The following is a 19187-nucleotide window of genomic DNA, read 5'->3' as shown; positions in this document are numbered from 1 at the left end:
TATGGGGCATGAATTCTATTTAAGGGTTGTAATTAGGAAGAAAGAAGAAAAGCTATAGAAGTAGCAGACGGAAGAAAACATGGGAAGATTGGTTATTTCTTTGACATATCTTCTTGTAGAGTAACTTAAGCATGTATAGGTTTTAAACTACTAATTAAATTGCGCACACACATTAACATAATAGGAATACAGTTACATAACCAAAGCAGACCTACAATTACCAGCCATCTCCAGTGAAAGCAAGAAAACCAGTTAGGCACCCTAAGCATTTGTGAAAACTTATCTATGATATGATGGATATTGTCTAACTGAATTTGAATAGTTTGAGAAAAATCAGACAATTTAAAACAACACATTCCTGGGAACTGTTCACATCCCATATGTTCCTTCAACAGTAGATAATCTGTAGTCTCAAGATTTTGGAGCGCTGCAACTTGCACTTCTCCTAATTCTTGGTTGAGTTCCAACAGTATAGATCCAGTCAAATTTGTGATTTTACTGTATGCACAGGCCAGCTTAGATATCTCCCCCTTCATTCCAATGGCAATTCCAGGAACCAGTGGGATGAGTGCAGCTACAACTGCAACAGCGCCAGGATCTTTGTTGAAGTTTTTTGATGATCATCTTCTGGAATGACTCTTCCAGAGTATGTTGATGTTGGAACTTCTTCTTCATATCATATCTTATTTCGTTTTCTGGGATGCCAAATTGGGCTTTGATCCTCTGTATAAACACAAACAGACCCTTTGACCACACTTTGATATGCCCTTTATACCATTGTGAAGGACTTATTGGACGTCACCACACAGGAACTGTTTTTTGGTTTTTTTTTTAAGAGAAAGGAATATTATCAGAAAAATGTACTTCCATAGCTATCATCTGACACCATTTAAATGATCAAAATTAAGGATATTTAAAGCATGCATTAATCGTTGATTTACAGTTTAGTTTTATCCTATCAGGGAGTAATCCCCCTTTCTTTTTTTTATTTTTTTTTATCATTAATCTATAGTCACTGTCCATCAGCATAGCAAAATGCTGTAGAATTACTACTTCTCTGTGTTGTACAGCCCTCCCCTTTCTCCCACCCCCTGCTTTATGCATGCTAATCTTAATACCCCACTTTGTCTTCCTCCCCGCTTATCCCTCCCTACCCACCCATCCTCCCCAGTCCCTTTCCCTTTGGTACCTGTTAGTCCATTCTTGGGCTCTGTGTATTTTTAGTTTTTTGAGGAACCTCCATACTGCTTTCCACAATGGCTGAACTAGTTTACATTCCCACCAGCAAGTGTAGGAGGGTTCCCCTTTCTCCACATCCTTGCCAACATTTGTTGTTGTTTGTCTTTTGGATGGTGGCCATCCTAACTGGTGTGAGGTGATATCTCATTATGGTTTTAATTTGCATTTCTCTGATGATTTGCGATATGGAGCATCTTTTCTCCATATACATTTTTAAATAAACTTGTCATATTACTCACACACACACACACACACACACATCCCTATTGAGATTTTGAATGAATTTCATTTAATCTATGGATCAATTTGGCAAGAACTGACATTGTAACAACATTAAGCCTTGCAACCCATGAATATAGTATAATCCTCCATTTATTCAGGTCTTCAATTTATTTTAAAAACATTCCATAATTCTGTCTGTATGGATGTTGCAATCTTGGATTAAATTTATTCCTAGTTATCTCCCATCTCGTATGCTATTATAAATCAGATTTCTTGAAAACATTAAGGTTATGCTTATTAATCTATTGAAACAATTTATCTTTGAATATTGAATACTCTAAGTTTATGAATTTAATAATTGTTCCTATTTTCTTTGATTTTTCTAAATCTCAGCTGTGATTTATTTCTTCATCATCTGTACCTTTTATTTCCTCTTCTTGAAAATATGAAATACTAAAACCCACAATAATCTTAATCTGAGTAATGTGTAATTCTAGTTATAAATTCAATAAAAAGATACCACTGAATTCAGCCTTCTTTCCACCTCTCGCGCTCACTCTGAGGTAGTGGGGCCGCACCACCGCTCCTCATTGTCACTTCCAATCCGGAAGAGCCTGGGCAGGCTCGGCGCCGGTTGCGGAAGCGCGCTCCGCCACCACCCTGAACGCTCCGACCCTTGCCCGGACGCAGCCAATCAGCGTCCGTCTCTCACAAGCGCTCCTCCAGCTAAAATGGCGGCAGGCGTTGGCGTGGAATCCTGCTGGTAGTTCATTGCTTTGCTTCTGTTGCAAAATGTGAAAAAAGACGCGGCTATTGGAGGGGGGCATAGGCAATGAGTCGGCGAAGAAAACATGGAGATGCCCCTGGCCTGAAGAATACGCCGCGCAAAGCGGCGGCGACTGAGGAAAACAGCTCGGTGGTCGAGCAAGGGAAGAGGCGGCTGAGATGGGCCCCCGGCTCGGGCCTCCGTGGGGCGGACGACGGGTCTCCCCAGCGCATGCTGCAGCAAGAGCAGCTTCCAGCAGCCGCTTCGTGCAGTAAAAGTATCCCCGAGGGTGAGACGTCAGCAGCGCGGCCTCTCTGGGCTTCGGCGCTGCAGTCCCTCAGCCTAGCTTGCGCTGGGGAGATCTCGGGTGTGTGTGTGGGGGTGGAGTCTGAAGTGTGTTTCTTTTTCTGGGCTTCTCCGCTCCTGCATCCAAAAAAATAATAATAACCCGACACTACTGCCCCACACCTTTAGTCACCGAGTTGGGCATTGCCCCTTTGCGTTTGACCACCCCCTCGTCACCCCTTCCACAGGAGTAAGTCGTGTGCTTTACCCGTTTGGGGAGGGTGGCTAGTTTCTAGGCTCCTCCTCCAGTCATCAGCATTGGCAGAGCGAGGAGAGATACCTGATAGACCGGTGGCCGTCACCTTATTCCCGGAGTTACAGCCCCTTAAACGTATTGCCCTGACTTCGCTATAGCTACCTGTATTCTCAAAGCCTGGAGGATGTCTTACTGCATTATGATTACGTCAAAAGTTCCTATGTATCAAACTAAGGGCCCCTGAATATGTCATTCAAATCAATTTTTGGAGATCCATTTTTAAGAGATTTCTAATTGCTGATAGGAACTGAAAACTCGCAAAAGCTCTTAACTAGAGCGTGTTCTTAAAATACGGCTTTTGTTACCCTGTCTTTAGTTTACTCACATGAAACGATTCAGGGATGAACAAAAATAAATCTTCGTAGAAATTTGAAAGTAATAGTGGACAAAATTTCTCAAGAAGTGGATTGATAAAGCTCTTTGAAATAGTCAGTGTAAGTTGGATAGAGTTGGTGAAAAGGGGCTAAACGTAACTTTTACTGAAGTATCTGTTGGGATCCTTTTGGTTTTTGAATTTTAATCTGAATTACAGTCTCCAAGTTCCAGTGATAATGAATGAGTGACTAAGGTTGCAGAGTATTATACATTCACAGAGCTACTAGATTCTTAAAATACAGTGGTTAAATTTATGAAGTATTACAAGATATTTTATGTAAAACATTTCTTTTGTAGGTAAAGGTAATTATCTAAGGAAGAAAATGTTATAATTGTGTCCTAAAAAGTAATCTAGTCTAAGCTGTTATTTGACATCGGGGTATTATGAACAGTAATGCTTTAAATTGCAACAATTGTGTAATTTTAATCTTATTTTATGTAGAAAGGTATGAAACGCCAAAGAGAATGCTGAAAATGGATTTATTGTCACCTAACTTCAGTTCCCCTAATGATCCAGATGGACAGAATGATATCTTTTGGGATCAAAATTCTCCAATGACGAAACAGTTAGGTAATTTGTTGTTAGCATTTTTTTCTAGGTAAATATTTGATAAATAATTCATATTTATAGATTTTCATCCAGGTAACATCAGGAACTTTTATACAGAAGATATTTTTTGAGACTTTTAGATGATTGTATTGCTATGAATGTGATGTCAAGGGCATAGTAATCTCCGCTGTGTCAATTAAAATTGTTTTCTAAGTAGTGACTGCTATTTTTAAAAATGAAGGTTTTTCTTTACAAGTGATAGAAATGTCTTTGTTTCTTTAGGTAAAGGAAAACAAAAACAGATTTACACTACAGATAGTGATGAGATCTCACATATTGTTAACTGTATTGCTCCTCAGGTAAATATCACTAGTTTTATAATTTATTTTAAAAACTGAAAAGTATGCCACTAAAGACCTTGTATAGTTCATTTGTATGAAAAATGCTTTGTCTTTCACAATTCTCTTTTCAGAAATAGAGCAGCAGACATTACGTTTGCCTTTTCTACTACTGAAATGTATGTTTTGAAAAAAGTAAAAATGTATAATCAGTAATACATATTTTTTAAAGCATATATAGACATATCAAAAATATTGTGGGTTCTGTTCTAGATCCCTGCAGTAAAGAGAATATTGCAATAAAGCAAATCAAATGAATTTTTTAGTTTTCTAGTACATATAAAAGTTACTTTTACACTGTACTGTAGTCTATTAAATGTGCAATAGCAATATGTCTAAAAAAATCCATATACCTTAATTAAGAAATAGTTTATAGCTAAAATACAGTAACGATTATCTGAAGTCCCAGTGAATCATAATAACTGATCACAGTTCAATATAACAAATAAAATAGTAAGAAAAAATTTGAAATATTGCGAAAATCACCAGAATGTGATACAGACATGAAGTGAACATACACTTTTGGAAAAATGGCATCAATGGGCTTGGTCAACAGAGTTGCCACAAACCTTCAATTTGTAAAAAATGCATTTATCTGCAAAGTGCAGTAAAAGCAAAGTACAGTAAAGCAAGGTATGCCTGTATTGTATTTTAAGTTTTTTAGGGTGATGATTTTTGACTAGAGCTTAGTGTGTATTTTATTTTTAATGTTTAACAATATGTGGCATTATTTTTCAAGTTAGTAAAATAATGGAATCAAACTAAAAATTTAATCTTTTTAAGTTTTTTTGTGATTGGTATTTGTTTACTGTCCATAGCACACCTTTTCCCCATTGAAGCTCCTCTTAATACTTGCTGATTTATAAGATCATCAAGAAACACCTATAAAAGTAGAAAGAATACTGGATTTGGAGTTAATTCTCAGTCAGCCTTCCATCCTGGGTGAGCAAGTCACTTAAACTCTCAGAACTTCAATTCATTCAGCCATAAACTAGAATTACTACTTGTCTTGCTCTCTTCATTGTATTATTTGAGGATTAAATTGGATAAAAATTCTTTGTAAACTGCAGAGCACTATAAATGTATGGTTATGTTAAAGTAAATTATGATAGTTAAATTATTTGCTATAATAGAACCATCTTCAAAAGCTTCTTTATTTCAGTTATTGTACTGCTCAAATAAAACAAATACAAGTTTAAATCTGATCCTCTTTATTTTCCTCTTTTTTTCATATTTAACATTTACATCCAGAAAACATCCAATTTTTGCTTAGTGCTTTCTCTGTAGTAAATGTATTTTTCCTTGACATGCCCTTGGGTAGTGACTACAGGTTGACCATAAACAATAAATGGCACTGGCCCAAACTGTTGCTACAAGTTATCACCTTCATGCAGGTGGAGGAGACAGGAGATAAAGTTTTCCTTAGTGGCTATAAAATATCCAAAATTACAACTAGCACAGTCAAAACAACTCTGTTTCTACTAGCTCTACATTCCATGTTTGACATGTCATAGAAATTCATTTTACATATGGTTCATTAGTTAAATAGCATTTATGTCATAATACTACTTACTTTATAAGTTAACAATAGATCTTCATTAATTGTGGGTTTCACATGAAAGAGGCCTAATAAAATGTGTTTGGGCTGGCCAGCCTAAATAGTGATAAAAAGATAGTTGAGCAAATTATTGGACCCTTTACCTAAGTGGGCTGGAAATAATAGTTCACATAAAGAAATAACAAGAGTCTGCAAGTGGTAACTTGTGTATGAGAAAAAAATAGAGTGAAACTAGTTGCTTACAATTGTTAACTTTTCCAGCTGAGCACTTTGAAAGCATATAAATCTTGGGTAGTATCAAGGTCTTTTTAAAAGCATGTCCTGCTCAGAGTGACATATTCATGTTTATCTCTAGGTGAGCTACCCTCCTTAAATATTTAAGCCTCCTTAGTATTTTTACACAAAGCTTTTTTTAAGAATATGCACTCCATTTTAGTTGGGCAGTCATTTAACTTTCTTCAGGGATACTTTTTACACAGCATTGTTTTTTTCCATCCTCTTTATGCAGCTCTACATGGTATATGCTCTCAAGAATTTATTGAAATAATGTGTTCACCTACCTCATACAGCAACAGGATTGTAGTTGGGAATCAATAAATTATGTAAATATTAATGAAGAAATTTTTACACAAGTAGTATAAAAACATACATAGGTCCCATGTATATATAAAATTATAAAGTCAGACTTTTATTCTCTAAAAATTAAATGAATTTAAAATTTCTTAATAAATGTGCAAAAATCCATAATTATTATTTTTTTCCTTAAATTCAAGATGGGTAAAACAAAAGGGAAAATACATATTGAGTCTCAAAGGGAAATTATTGATTTGAATATTATGCAAAGCTAAAATCTACTAGATTCAACTGGACATCTAAGATAACTGTTGATTAATTAAGAATTTAACAAGTTGGAGGGATCATTTCACCTAAAACTGATAAATAAATGTGAACTGATATCTTTATGTCAGCATTTTGCTAGATGCTAAACTGTCATAAGAACAGTCTTTGCCTTCAAGTAATCTATTATCTAGAGATAAAACTTTTTATGTTGTGTGATATTTATGTTCATTCTAGGTACTATAAAAATAGAATAGTAAATGGTTAACCTATTTATTGTAACTGATACATAAACCCATTCTCTAATTTTTTGCATGATTGTATGACTGAAAGGAATTGCAAAAATAGCCAAACTAAAGTGGCTTTTTTCCTATCCTTTATACTGGTTAAACTTGCTTTTTCTACTTATCTTACTTATTTTTATTCTTATCCCTGCCTTATTAGCATCAGTTCTACCGTACGCTTATCTCTAACTCAGTTGTGACCTTAATGCTAACTTTTCTGAGTTCAGGTCAAGATGGATTGTCCAACTTCAGATGAAATCATAAAGGGAATAAGGAAAGTTTGGAGAATGGGGTAATAAAGAAGGAATTCCATGTGAATATATCTTAATTCTGATTATTATTTTGGATGCACTTTTTTCTGATACTGACATTTATTTTTATGATTAGCTTTTGACAACTGAAATAAGTCAGTTTCCCTTTGATAGAAACGTGCTTTTACTCTCAAATAGCATTTGCTTTTTAAATTCTTAAATGCTTTGGAAAGTAAGGAATTCCCAATTCTAAATGTTTTCATTCTGTGAAACATAAATGGATCATTCTTTGCAGCTTGTTATTGCCTTCTCATTGCTTTGGAGTTTGTTTAATAACTGTTACCTTACCAGGATTTAGGAAAACAGTTCATCGTGGTTAAAGTTTACTTTTCCTTTTCTTCCTTTTTTTTTTTTCTTTGGTGTACTTTTATAGCTTTTTTATTTTCCTTTCTTCCAAAGGATGAAAAACCTGCAACAGATTCCATGCTGGGCATGTGGATTGGTGCTTCTGCTATTCCTTGTACTCCTTGTGTAGCAAAAGGAAAATCAAGAACAAAAATCAGCTGTACAAAGTAAGTTCAAACCTTTCATCTTTTCTGACATTTGGTGAAAATGAAATAAGTATTTTTAATATTTTGTTTTGGTTTTGTGAATATGTCAAAATGGTTATAAATTATTTTCCTTAGTTTTGACATGTAAAATTTTAGACTTAATTATAATGTGTTAAAACTTTTGAATTTTAATATATTAAAACGTGTTAAATAGCAATTGAATATTTGCAATGACTCATATTTTCTTAGTTATAATTTTTACAATATTTGTTTAATAGGTTAAAAACACAAAATCGAGAGGAAGAGCTTATGAAACTGGCTAAGCAATTTGATAAAAATATGGAAGAGCTAGACATAATTCAAGAGCAAAACAAGAGAAATGATTTAATCCAGACAGTTTCAGAAATAGAGACTTCAAGTAATTTTAAAGGTAATGTACAGACACAGTCATTACATGATACAGTTCCCCAAATGGATAGTGCTATAATAAAGAAGCCAATGAAAGAAAAAACCAGGATATCTGTAGTAAATGATCAAACTAGCAGTCTGACACCATTTGACCAAAATGCTGAAGCAGCCTTTAATGCCATTTTTGATGGTTCTACACAGAAATGTAGCGGACAGTTAAGCCAATACTTGTCAGATGCTTTTTTGAACACTAGTAATACTACCTTTGGAAAGAAAAGTGCTTTGAAAGAGGAGAAAGTCATTACTAATGAAACTCTGGTCACTGAAAAACTGCCAGATAAAGCCCCAGAATCACTTTCTTGTCAAGTAGATATTTCTGGAATGACAAAGTCATGTGTGATTTCCTGTACTAAGGAGCCAGAAAATTTTAGTAAGTACTTTAATGCATTTACTACCAACAATTTTGAGGATGATTGGGAAAATTTACTAAGTAATGAACCTTTTGTAATGCAAAATGTCAACATAACTGAAATTTTCCCTCCACCTAAAACAACTCAGACTGATGATCAAAAGGGAATTTGTGCCTATAAAAGTAAAAGTGATAAAAGTGAGTCAAGAACAAATACAAGCCTAGATGTCAAGTTAAGAGATACAACAATTTTACAAGATCTTCCTTCAAAAACACATAACAGGGAATTAACAGATGCTGGAAACTATAGACTTTCATCAAATCAAAATAATAAACGAAACAAATTACCATCCATTGGGAATAAAATGAAATTTGAGAAATCATTCAATAAAAATGTTGAAGACAAAATTCAAGACTGTGCAGTTGTACCTAATCTGACAAAAATAAAGGAGGTTACTCATACTAAATTTACTTCTAATATAAATGTTTCTGAAAAAAAGTCTGCTTTGAACACAGGATATTCTAATGAACAAAAAAAAAAGTTCACTTTTAATCAGTCTTTTAAAGCACCTGCTAATAGAGAACCTTTTGCGTCTGCAACTTTGGGCGATGAAACCAGTGTGCATAACCCAGATCAGACTAATACATCAAACTTACATTCTTTCTTTGATGATTGGAATGATCCCTCATTTGCTAATGAAATTGTTAAAGCATGTCATCAATTAGAGAATACCTGGGAAGCAGATGATGTAGATGACGATTTATTATACCAAGCATGTGATGATATTGAAAGACTAACTCAGCAACAAGACATTACAAAGAACAGCAAGACATCAGAAAGTATACTTGAGATCAATAATAGTTCCAAACATGAAGCCAAAAACGTGTTTACTACATCTAAACAAGGAAGTCAGTTGGTGCAATCAAAGCATCCGAATTTGAGCAGCGTATCAGTGCATACATCCTCTTCGACAAATAACTCAGAATTGAATAAATCAGTGAAGATGGGGAAAAGGGAAATTTGTGGAAATTTTCCAAGTTTTTTAGGTGCTACAACAAATTTGACTGTATACTCCAAAAACTCAAATTGTCAGATCAATAATCTGCATGTCTCACAGAATAACACAGATGTGCCAATACAAGTGAATAGTTCTGAATCGGTTCTTACGGGAAGTTCAAGTTCAAATATGAGTTCAGATCATATGAGTACAGAAACTACTACTTACAAGAAGAAACTGAGTACTGATCTATCCCATAGGAACGTAATAGGTGAAGCCAAGAGTGAACTTAACAAAACAGTCAGATATTCTAAGTATACATTTACAAAGATGAAGAATTCCCAGATTCTTTCCCAGTTTAATCAAAACTGTATAATAGGAAGTATTTCTGATAGCAAAATTACACAGAGTTTGGAAAAAAACAAAACTCCTGTCAATCCATTATATGGGAAGGCTCTTCAGCACCAGTCTTCAGTGAAACATGCTGAGTCTTTGAAACAGTCTCCAAAAGGTATGTATGAAATAGTTTTATTTGAAAAGTATCACCTTGGAAAGTAGCCAGACTAGTTATTTATTGTATTCAATTTGCATAACAAGGTAACTATTCTGAGGGTTTACTAGAATTTTTTAAGTGATTCCTTAAAAATAATTATGCTAGGATACGAGAGTGGGTGATTTATGTTTTCAAAAGACTGCATCAAATTTTTTACTAACATTTAATACAGTGACTAGCATATAATAGACCTCAATATAAATAATGAATGTTTTCTGAATTTTTTCCTGGAAAATTGTACTTTAGATATATGTATTGTTGTATAAGATTGCATAAATACCTCACTGTTTTAAAACTTGAAGAATATTACTCCTATGTTTGGCAGAACATTGAGGTGAACAAAATTTGAAAATACAGAGCATTCTAATTAAATTTGCTAGTGTAATACCTGATATAAAACTGTTAGTTGTGATGGTTAGAATTATAATTTATTTACTCATCACAATCTGTTATCTTTGATTTTCTGATTCTTCTTTTACCTAACTTTATCAATAAGTTCCGTTATTTCTACTTCAAAAAATATATCTTAAAGCTGTCCATTTTTCTCACTGTCCACTGCTCCCACCTTTATCCAAGCCAACATTTCTTGACTACAGTACTGTACTTGAACCTGTCCACTTTGAATTCCGGTCTCAAGGGAGCAAAATAATCTTTTAAAAACAAATAAGCAAACATAGCATTTCTGTGCTTAACCACAACCTTCAGTGGCTGCCCATCATACTCAAAATAAAATCTGAACTGTATACTGTGGTCTACCAGGCCTTGGATTATCTCTCCTTAACCTACTTGTCTTCTTTTTTTCTTGCTAAGCTTCTGCTACACAGGCTGTCTTTCGGTTCCTCAAACAGAACAGGTTCTTTCCTACTGCAGCAGCATTATGCTATTCCCAACATTTGACCCCCACTCCCACTCTGTGGTTGGTGCTTTTTATCCTTAGGTCTCAGTTTAAGTATTACCCTCTCCTAGAGGCCTTCCTCGAACAGTCTATAATTAGGTCTTTTCCTTGTTGCTTTCATCTTTTCTCTTACTTCCTTCATTTCTTTTATCATAATTTGCAATTAAATATTGATTATTGTCAGTCTTATCAATGAATACCTAGGCCTTCCACAGCATCTGCTATTTAGAAGATGTTTAATAAATAGTTGAATGAAGATGATGCAGTGTAATGTGGAAAGTCTGTTATTCACTGATAGTGTAATATTTTTTGAAAGGGAATATGTCTGGCATAAGTACATGTAGTTCTGAATGCCAGTGCTTTCTCACAGCCTCATGTGTTTGCAGATGCTATTTCTTTCACCAGAAACAGCGTGCCCCCACATGCACACACCAAGTCTGCCTGGCCATTTTCTGTTTGTCCTTTCAAACACAGTATGTTTCTAACCACCCAGGATGATTTAGATTTCCTTTCTGTGGGTTTCTCCAACAGTGCTAACTTCTGTTAACAGCATTTATTGTGCTAGCTTGTAATTACAGATTTTCTTAATCAGTTTCCAGTCAGTCACTTGGGGCTGACATTAGGATTCTTGTCTGTTACATAGATTGATGCTAATATGGTGAGGGAGTTTCAGTTTCTTGTATTAGGTTACTGTTTTCTGTTTAGATTATAGATGATGCTTTTGTTAGCATTTCTGCTACAACTTTCATATGTAAGTCATCCTTCCCTTTTTAAAAAACTTGTTAGTTGTTTAAAAAGAAAGAAAACAGTGTAGATTAATTTGAAGTTAAATGTTTTAAACTTGAAGAATATTACTCCTATGTTTGGCAGAATGCTGTGGCTGAGTTCAAATAACTTTATGGACAGTAAAATTTGAATTCCATATCATGTTCAAAAGTCATGAAATATTCTTCATTTTTCCAACCATTTCCAACCATTTATGCTTTATTTCTCCTTTCCTACAACCATTCTTCAGGGGAAGCCACTGTTAACAGTTTGGACTTCATGTAGCATTTCCTGTGCATATAATAACATGTATGTGTGTATATACCTGATGATTTATTTAAATAGATAGAATTATGTACTGTATACCCATCATTTGGCAACTTCGTTTTGCCTTCACTTAATATATCATAGCTGTCTTTTCCTATAATGACTGCATAGTATGTCTTTATATGGATGAACCATAATTTAACTGTTTTTTCTATTGATGAAAATTTAGTTTGGTTGCAGTTTTTTACATTATAAGCAATCCTCCAGTGAATATATCCTTCTGAATAAATTTCTGCATGTTCAGGTTATTGTGTCTGTTAATTACTGAAAAATTGGTAGACGAGAATGTTTTGAATTTTGATGGATATCACCAAATCTTCCAAAAAGTTATATCTATCTATATTCTTATCAATACAGTGAATATCTCCTTTTATTATAGCCAAACGAGATATTTTGAAACTTTAAAAATTGGTAACCTATTATAATTTTAAATATTTAAATTTATATTTAAAAAGGTATAATTAATTGAACCGTACTCCTTACATAAATTTATTTACATGTGGTTATATTACCAGTAAAGACTAAATCTCTTTGGAATAGTTGAGGTTTCTCAAAACTCCTCTCTACTCTCCTGTTAGCATTTTTGATAAATGGAAAATCTGCCTTTCAGTTTACCTGATCAATTTTTCCTTTTAAGTTTATTGATAGTATCTAATCTAATTAATATTAACCTTGTTGATATTTCCTATTGTTTCTGCTTCCTTTTTCTTTGTTATGTATCAAGCTGCTTTCCATGGAGTATCTTTGAAACAAAACTATTTAACTATTCATTGCTTTAAGGCAAGGTTTGGTAAAACATAACCTGTCCAAATCCAATCTATAGTCTATTTTGTAACCAGCATGCATAGATGGCTTTCACATTTTAAATGGTTGGAAAAATGAAGAATATTCCATGACTTTTGAACATTATATGGAATTCGAATTTTACTGTCCATAAAGTTATTTGAACTCAGCCACAGCATTTATGTATTGTCCATGGCTGTTTTCATGCTACAGTGACAGATTTGAGCAGTTGTAACATAAGACCATATGACCCTCAAGGGTTAATATATTTACTTTCTGGCCCTTGATAGGAAAAAAAAAGATTTGCTGACCCCTCTTTGGGGTAAAGATAAAGAAGAACCACTCTTGTTTTGTACCTTGCAGTAGTTTGAAACTTTGCAATATATTTTTATTGCAGATTGAATTAAAGGAAGGATTGATGGAAGAAATGGATGACTCTTCCTAAATCACATTTTCATGGTGTGACTTAACTTATAGCATTTGAAATTATTTTCCAGACTATCAGCAACCCAACTGTAAGGCTAATTTTAGGGAACTATGTTCTTTTTTTGCCATCACAGATTATTACCTGTTTTCCTTCTCAACTTACCGTCAATTGAATGTAAACTGTGTTATGTGTATTCTTGGTTTCTTATGTTTTTCAGCTTCGAGATTAAAATATTAAATAGACAAGTTATTTATAAAATATCTTGTAGTATCTTTAAGGAAAAATAGCTACATTCTATGAGGTAATTAGTTTAGGAAATAAGTAAGGCATCAGAATCTTCTGGGTAATTTATTTGAAATACCTCTCTTACCTTGAACACTCTCCCCCATTTCTGATTATACTAAGAAAGGAAGGGGAGACAGATGATATATTTTGGCCAGGTATTTCCCTTAGTTAACAACAGAAATGTCTTACAGCAAATAAATTCTGAACTTTTGTCTAGATTGGAAGCATAATTGACATTTCTCTGCTGACAGATTCTGATTTACTTATCTGAAAGATAGATTTTACAACATAGTTTACCAATACAAGGTCACTTAAAAAATATGTATTAGGGCTATAGTCTTAATTTTAAGACACCATGTAAATGAGGAACAGGTGCTAATTTTAAAGTTTGATTCTTATTAACATTATATAGATAATATTGTAGCTCAAAGTGACAACTGTAGAATTAAATTCATTTTGTTTGAACTACTCTGGCAGAACAAGAATTGGGTGTGTTATTAAAATAGAACTTTCTTATTTTCATTTATTTAAAACGGTTTATTTTATAGTATGTTTACATAAAGTATACACTAAAATGTGCTGCAGGAGAATATATCAAGATGCTTCACATTTTTATAAATTAAAAAGACATCAAAATTGAAGATTTGATTCAGATGGTCTGCTTTTTGAAATAATTTTCTATGTTTATGTAAGTATGTCCTCCAAATAAAAGTAAAATATCAAACAGTGAGTTACATATTTATTGACATGATAGATTTCACTCTATCACTATAAAATATTTTTCTTGAATGACTGAAATGAAAATCATGCAGCTCTACAAAGGAAAAAAAAGTAGGTGTGAATACTAATACAGCTTATCTTAAAGTAAAAATACACTATTTGAGGTATTGGTATCTAATATAATTCATCACATTTTGACTACTTTTCTATTAAAGTTTATATAACATTTAAAATCCCAGTTTGTTTTTAAAATGTATTCATTTGTTGGTTGTATAAATAAGATGTCATTATTCACAAGAATTATTTGCTGGATAGTCAAAATGTACAGTTTTTAATCAAATGAATTTATCACATTGTGAAAAGAATGCATCACATAGGGACAGTTAATCAGTACTTGACTTTCTTTTGGCCAAGAACACTGTATTTATACTTGAAACTGTATATTTAGTAGTTTAGTGTGATTTAATAGCTGGACCAATGTGGCAAATCTGGATAATAAAAAAGTAAAAATTAAGACTCACATTCAGAATGACTTCATAGTCAGTAATAATATCTGTATTTTATTTAATTTCTAGAGGAAGAAGAGAAAAATAGAAAGTGTTCTCCTGAAGAAATTCAAAGAAAAAGACAAGAAGCACTGGTCCGAAGAATGGCCAAAGCTCAGGCATCAACTGTGAAGGCAGCTCCCACTTGACTTGATTTCTTTAATGAAATGTTAGTTGAAAGACTTGACAAAAGACACTATCTATGATAGGAAATTTTTTTTTCTTGATTTCTCTGTGAGAAATTTAATGCTGAGTTATAAAGCATGGACTTTATTTAATAAAGCAGAGTTTGCAGTGGTCAGTGAAACCTTTCTTTGGAAATGTATGTTAAAGTACTTGCATAAAAATTTTGGAAATTCAGGAAAGTAATTTTGTAGTGGAATTATACAGAGAAAAGTATTTTTAAGTACTATGCTGGCAGAGGATCATGAAAAAATTGGTAATCTACTTTATTTTTTAATGCAGTGTTTTCCTAATACAAAGCTTCAATTTACTAAGTTAATAGAAACTCGGTTGTTTTTTTTAATAGTTAGCTTCCAATAACTGTTCCTTATGATTTTTATACATTTCTGAATTTTAATTAATGTTTCCACATTCTTAGGAATGTGGTAGGAAATAAAGAACTTCAAATTTATTTGTAAGGAAATTACTATTTTCAGTTCCTAGTCTGAAATAGATTTGAATTTTAATTTTCTAAAACATGATGCATTTTGGAAAGTTTCCACCATTTTTAGGAGAGATTTAAGAAGTTTAGTTTGGAAAAAGGAAAGTGGATTGGCTAGCTAAATAATGTAGAGTCATAACTTTTAGAACTGTCAAGAACTTCAGATACTATCTGGTGCAGCTTCTTTATTGTATAGTAAGAAATGAATATTTGTTACTCTAAAAGTCACAAGTTAAAGCTCTTCTGAAATTAGAATGATTTCTTTCATTCTAATAAACAGCTAGACAATTGTACCATTGCTTCAGAGTATTAATTAGTACATAAAATAACTTGTTTGTGGGAACATTGATTATTTTATAGTATAAAATTTTTTTTAAATGTAAAAGTACATTAAGGACTTTAATAATAATGCTCATCGTTTCTAGTATTAAAGAATTAATCATTCCAGGATAGAAAAATGAGAATCTTTTTCTTTTCAGTTTTCCCATAATTATGTAATTTTCCCTTGATTAATTTATTGACTTTACTAAGTTGTTCTTGTATATTTCTCTTATTTTTTTCTTTTAGTCTATTTGGAAATTGCTAACCCAACAGTACAAATCTAGGCAGAGGGCATAAGGGCAATAAGCGTGCTTTATTCATTCCAAATGGCTTTAGGAGACCTGAAAAACGTTAAGAGATGTGAAATACCTTTCAGGGTACCCACTACTATTCAGGTATCTTAGAGGACAATATCAAAATAATTAAATATATTTTAAGGTATTGTTTTATAGAGATACTTTGAAAATTGTATTTTCATATATACAGTGACATAACACATTCTAAGTAACATTATTTGTCGAAGAATATATAATGAAGAACCTACATAAATACAGTTAAGTTTTCTGTGGAAGAGATGAAGAACTGAGAAACTTTTTCTAAAGTGGCTTCACTGTGTTCTTACTGTGCTTCAAATGTCTCTACCTTTGCCTAAGCTCTTCCCTGGTGCCATTTGTTTCTGATCATTAAGACTCAGACTCTGCCTAGTTAAGTCGCAGTGTCCTTGAAACGTGTACCTGCCCATCCTCACTGGAAGTGATTTCTTCTCTCTGATTATGGTAGTATTTATTTCTTGACTCTTTCATGGGGCAGTTCTCTAATGCCTTAGATGTTACTCAGTTATATATGTATTCTAGTAATATTTGAAAAACTTCTCATTTTGCATCTGTTCCATATTTTTGCCATATTCTCATATAGACTATACTGCTCTTTACTCAGTAGTTTTCTTAAAGTGGCCTCTTTTCTCTTTAAAAGTAAACTTACAGTATTTATGGATAGATGGTGGGTGGAATAGTGGTCCAGCACATCTGAACCTGAACACAGTTGGGCCTCTAGGGTTATTCCTGCAGTGCACACTCTTCTTCCCTGTGCTAATTTTTCTTCCTCTCACTTTTGTGGGAAACAGTAAGGGTTGAGTGGCCCATGAATGAGCATGCAGAGGGCTGCATAGTAAGTTTCCCTGGCTTGGCTTTTTCCAGTCTCTAGGGAATCTGTACACAGGGAAGGGGCAACTAGTAGTCCTGGCAGCTCTGTTCCTGTTCAAGCTATGCTGCTATTTTTACATCTCAGACTGACCACAGGAAAACTGGTGCTAATAATGCCCTTTATTGCAGGAAAATCTACTGCAGAGTAGAGCCCTATCATTACTTTGTTGCTGCAGACAGGCAACCCTGATCCCAAGAAAATTTGATTTGCTGGTGATAGACATAGTCAGTGGTAGGCAGGCATTTACCACAACTTGGGAAACACTGCTTATATCATTATCCTCTATTATTAGTAACTTTTAAGTTACTAAGAACAGAGGTACCTTACTTATCTGTGTCTGCCTGATACTGATACTCAGTGGCTACATATTAAATGTTGAATAAATTCAGACATTCTTGTGGCAGAGATTCTACCTTGCCCCACTTAAAGCAATTTGACTCTAATTCCCTAAGCTTCAGTACCAGAAGTATTTCTTGGAACAGTTTAAGTTTAGCCTAACATAGGCTAATGTAAATGATAATTTAAAGTCTGACCAGAGTTTGCCATTCTTGCTGGGATGTGGTGATCAGAATCCCTTGTGAGACTGAAAAACAAACCAACAAACTTGTGTCCTTGTACCTTCCCTTAACATAAATGAGTACGTCTAGGGGTAAATGTCAGATGTGTACACTTTTAAAGTCTACTGGCTAGTAGCCAGCAGGGTTGAAAAATAATTGCTAAACAACATAATAGTTGCAAATTTGCTTATTTGCTCAGCATCTTTTTAAGAAATTTATATTAACTCATTTATTTCTCAAAACAACCATATAAATAACATTTACCACCATTTTTACAAAGAGAGAAACTACATATTAAGTGACTTTCTCAAGGTCACATAACTAGAAAGAACTTGGAGCTGGAGTTGGAATCCAAGCAGTCTGATTCCAAATATTGTGATCTTACCCATTGAGTATACATACAGTCATGCATAGAAAGTGTTCCTAAAAACCAGTGGTCTATGGAAATTATCTGTATAGTATAGAATTGTAGCATTTCAGACATATGTGCCAAAAAACTCACTAGACTCCTATAGGTTAATTTTATAGGTTAGGAGAATTTTATTACAGATGACTCCTTTATGTGTATGTGAGCTGGTGGGTAGCTACTAATTATATGAATCCACATAGAGGTCACCTTTTTTTTCATTCAACTGTTAAACAAAATAATAGAGATGCATAAGGTGTATAGCTATTTTAAATGTCTTCATTTTTACTTCACTACTTTAGTAACTTCTGGGTGTTCTGGTTTCAAATCTACTGGGAAAACTTTAATTACCTAGTCTGAAATGTAATGGCATACCTCAAACTGGTATTAAAAATTCTGATCCAGATAGTAAAATTAAAGTTTCTGGTTATATGCACACTATATAGAATAGTGGTATTCTGCATCTGATTCGTATAATATGTTGTGATTGAAGTATATGAAGAAAGTCCAGTCTCATACAGATAGGGAGATGGGAAAAGAAATAGTGTAATCATCTTTTTAGATAATTGGATAAAGTTAGATGTGACTTCTATTTCTAGCTGACATTAGATAACAAGGACTGCACGTCTATGATGAAACAAAGAGAAAAAAAAAAAAGATGACACATTACTTGGAAAAGTGGATTTCAAGACCCTGGACCTCAAACTGAGAACAGTGATCCCCATGAATTAAAAAACAAATAGAGCCCATCAGTTTTCCCAGTTTACTGCCTTGAGGGAACTTTCAGGCCATGATGCAAGGAACGAGAAGAAGCCCAGCAGACTCTTTGAATTGCTGAGAGTCTAGGGAGACCAAAACAGCTTGGGTTCACTGGGCAGAGAAAGAGTACCAGTAAGGAGAGAACACAGAACTCTAGAGATCTACAGATGGTTTGCCCTTGAGAATTAAATTCACTGCTAATGAGCACATGTATGTGCAAATGGCAGCTGGAGGAAAAAACCATCTGAAAGGGTTAGAGGGGACAAACATTTTCCAGTACTCAATGGGTCTAGTAGCAATACCTGCTCTCACCAGTCACAGGTCACTGGGTAGTATTTGTGTCAATAGTAGGGAGTCACTAGCCCTAGGCTGCACTGCTCTGGCCCCACCCAGCAAATCATAAAAGCAAGATCAAAAAGGATTGACCCATTCCCAAATATCAACTGTACTCCCAAACCTCAAAATAATTGAAAAACAAAACCAATACCTATGAGATAAAATTCACAATGACAGCCATCTAATTAAAGATA

At 33.8% G+C, this 19187-nt stretch overlaps 1 protein-coding gene across 7 annotated transcripts; it reads left to right on the top strand.

Annotated features, from left to right (window-relative positions):
- Nucleotides 1-2174: 2174 nt before the first annotated feature.
- ETAA1 (ETAA1 activator of ATR kinase) lies at nt 2175-15704 on the top strand. Of its 7 annotated transcripts, none has more exons than XM_036920724.2 (7): nt 2175-2516; nt 3646-3774; nt 4036-4112; nt 7541-7653; nt 7911-9958; nt 14031-14170; nt 14778-14892. In XM_036920724.2, exons 1-6 carry the CDS (start codon nt 2294-2296, stop codon nt 14120-14122), a joined length of 2682 nt encoding a protein of 893 aa, XP_036776619.2. In that variant the 5' UTR covers nt 2175-2293; the 3' UTR covers nt 14123-14170; nt 14778-14892. The 7 variants fall into 7 exon arrangements, with proteins under 7 accessions (XP_036776619.2, XP_036776618.2, XP_057353116.1 ...); XM_036920729.2 differs by lacking the exons at nt 2175-2516; nt 14031-14170 and adding exons at nt 2530-2762; nt 4970-5093 and having other exon boundaries at nt 3646-3769; nt 14778-15704; XM_036920728.2 differs by lacking the exons at nt 2175-2516; nt 14031-14170 and adding exons at nt 2530-2762; nt 4970-5093 and having other exon boundaries at nt 14778-15704.
- Nucleotides 15705-19187: the final 3483 nt, after the last annotated feature.

The sequence above is a fragment of the Manis pentadactyla genome, chromosome 2 (genome assembly GCF_030020395.1).
Source record: "Manis pentadactyla isolate mManPen7 chromosome 2, mManPen7.hap1, whole genome shotgun sequence".
NCBI classification, from domain to species: domain Eukaryota; kingdom Metazoa; phylum Chordata; class Mammalia; order Pholidota; family Manidae; genus Manis; species Manis pentadactyla.
This window is presented reverse-complemented; position numbering and strand designations above follow the sequence as displayed.

Bases quoted from the DNA above. Each gene is read 5' to 3' on its own strand.
- ETAA1 (XM_036920723.2), top strand. From the start codon at position 2,294: ATGAGTCGGCGAAGAAAACATGGAGATGCCCCTGGCCTGAAGAATACG. The intron at 2,517-3,645 runs GTGAGACGTCAG...TATTTTATGTAG, and splicing joins CAGTAAAAGTATCCCCGAGG to AAAGGTATGAAACGCCAAAG. The intron at 3,775-4,035 runs GTAATTTGTTGT...TTGTTTCTTTAG, and splicing joins TCCAATGACGAAACAGTTAG to GTAAAGGAAAACAAAAACAG.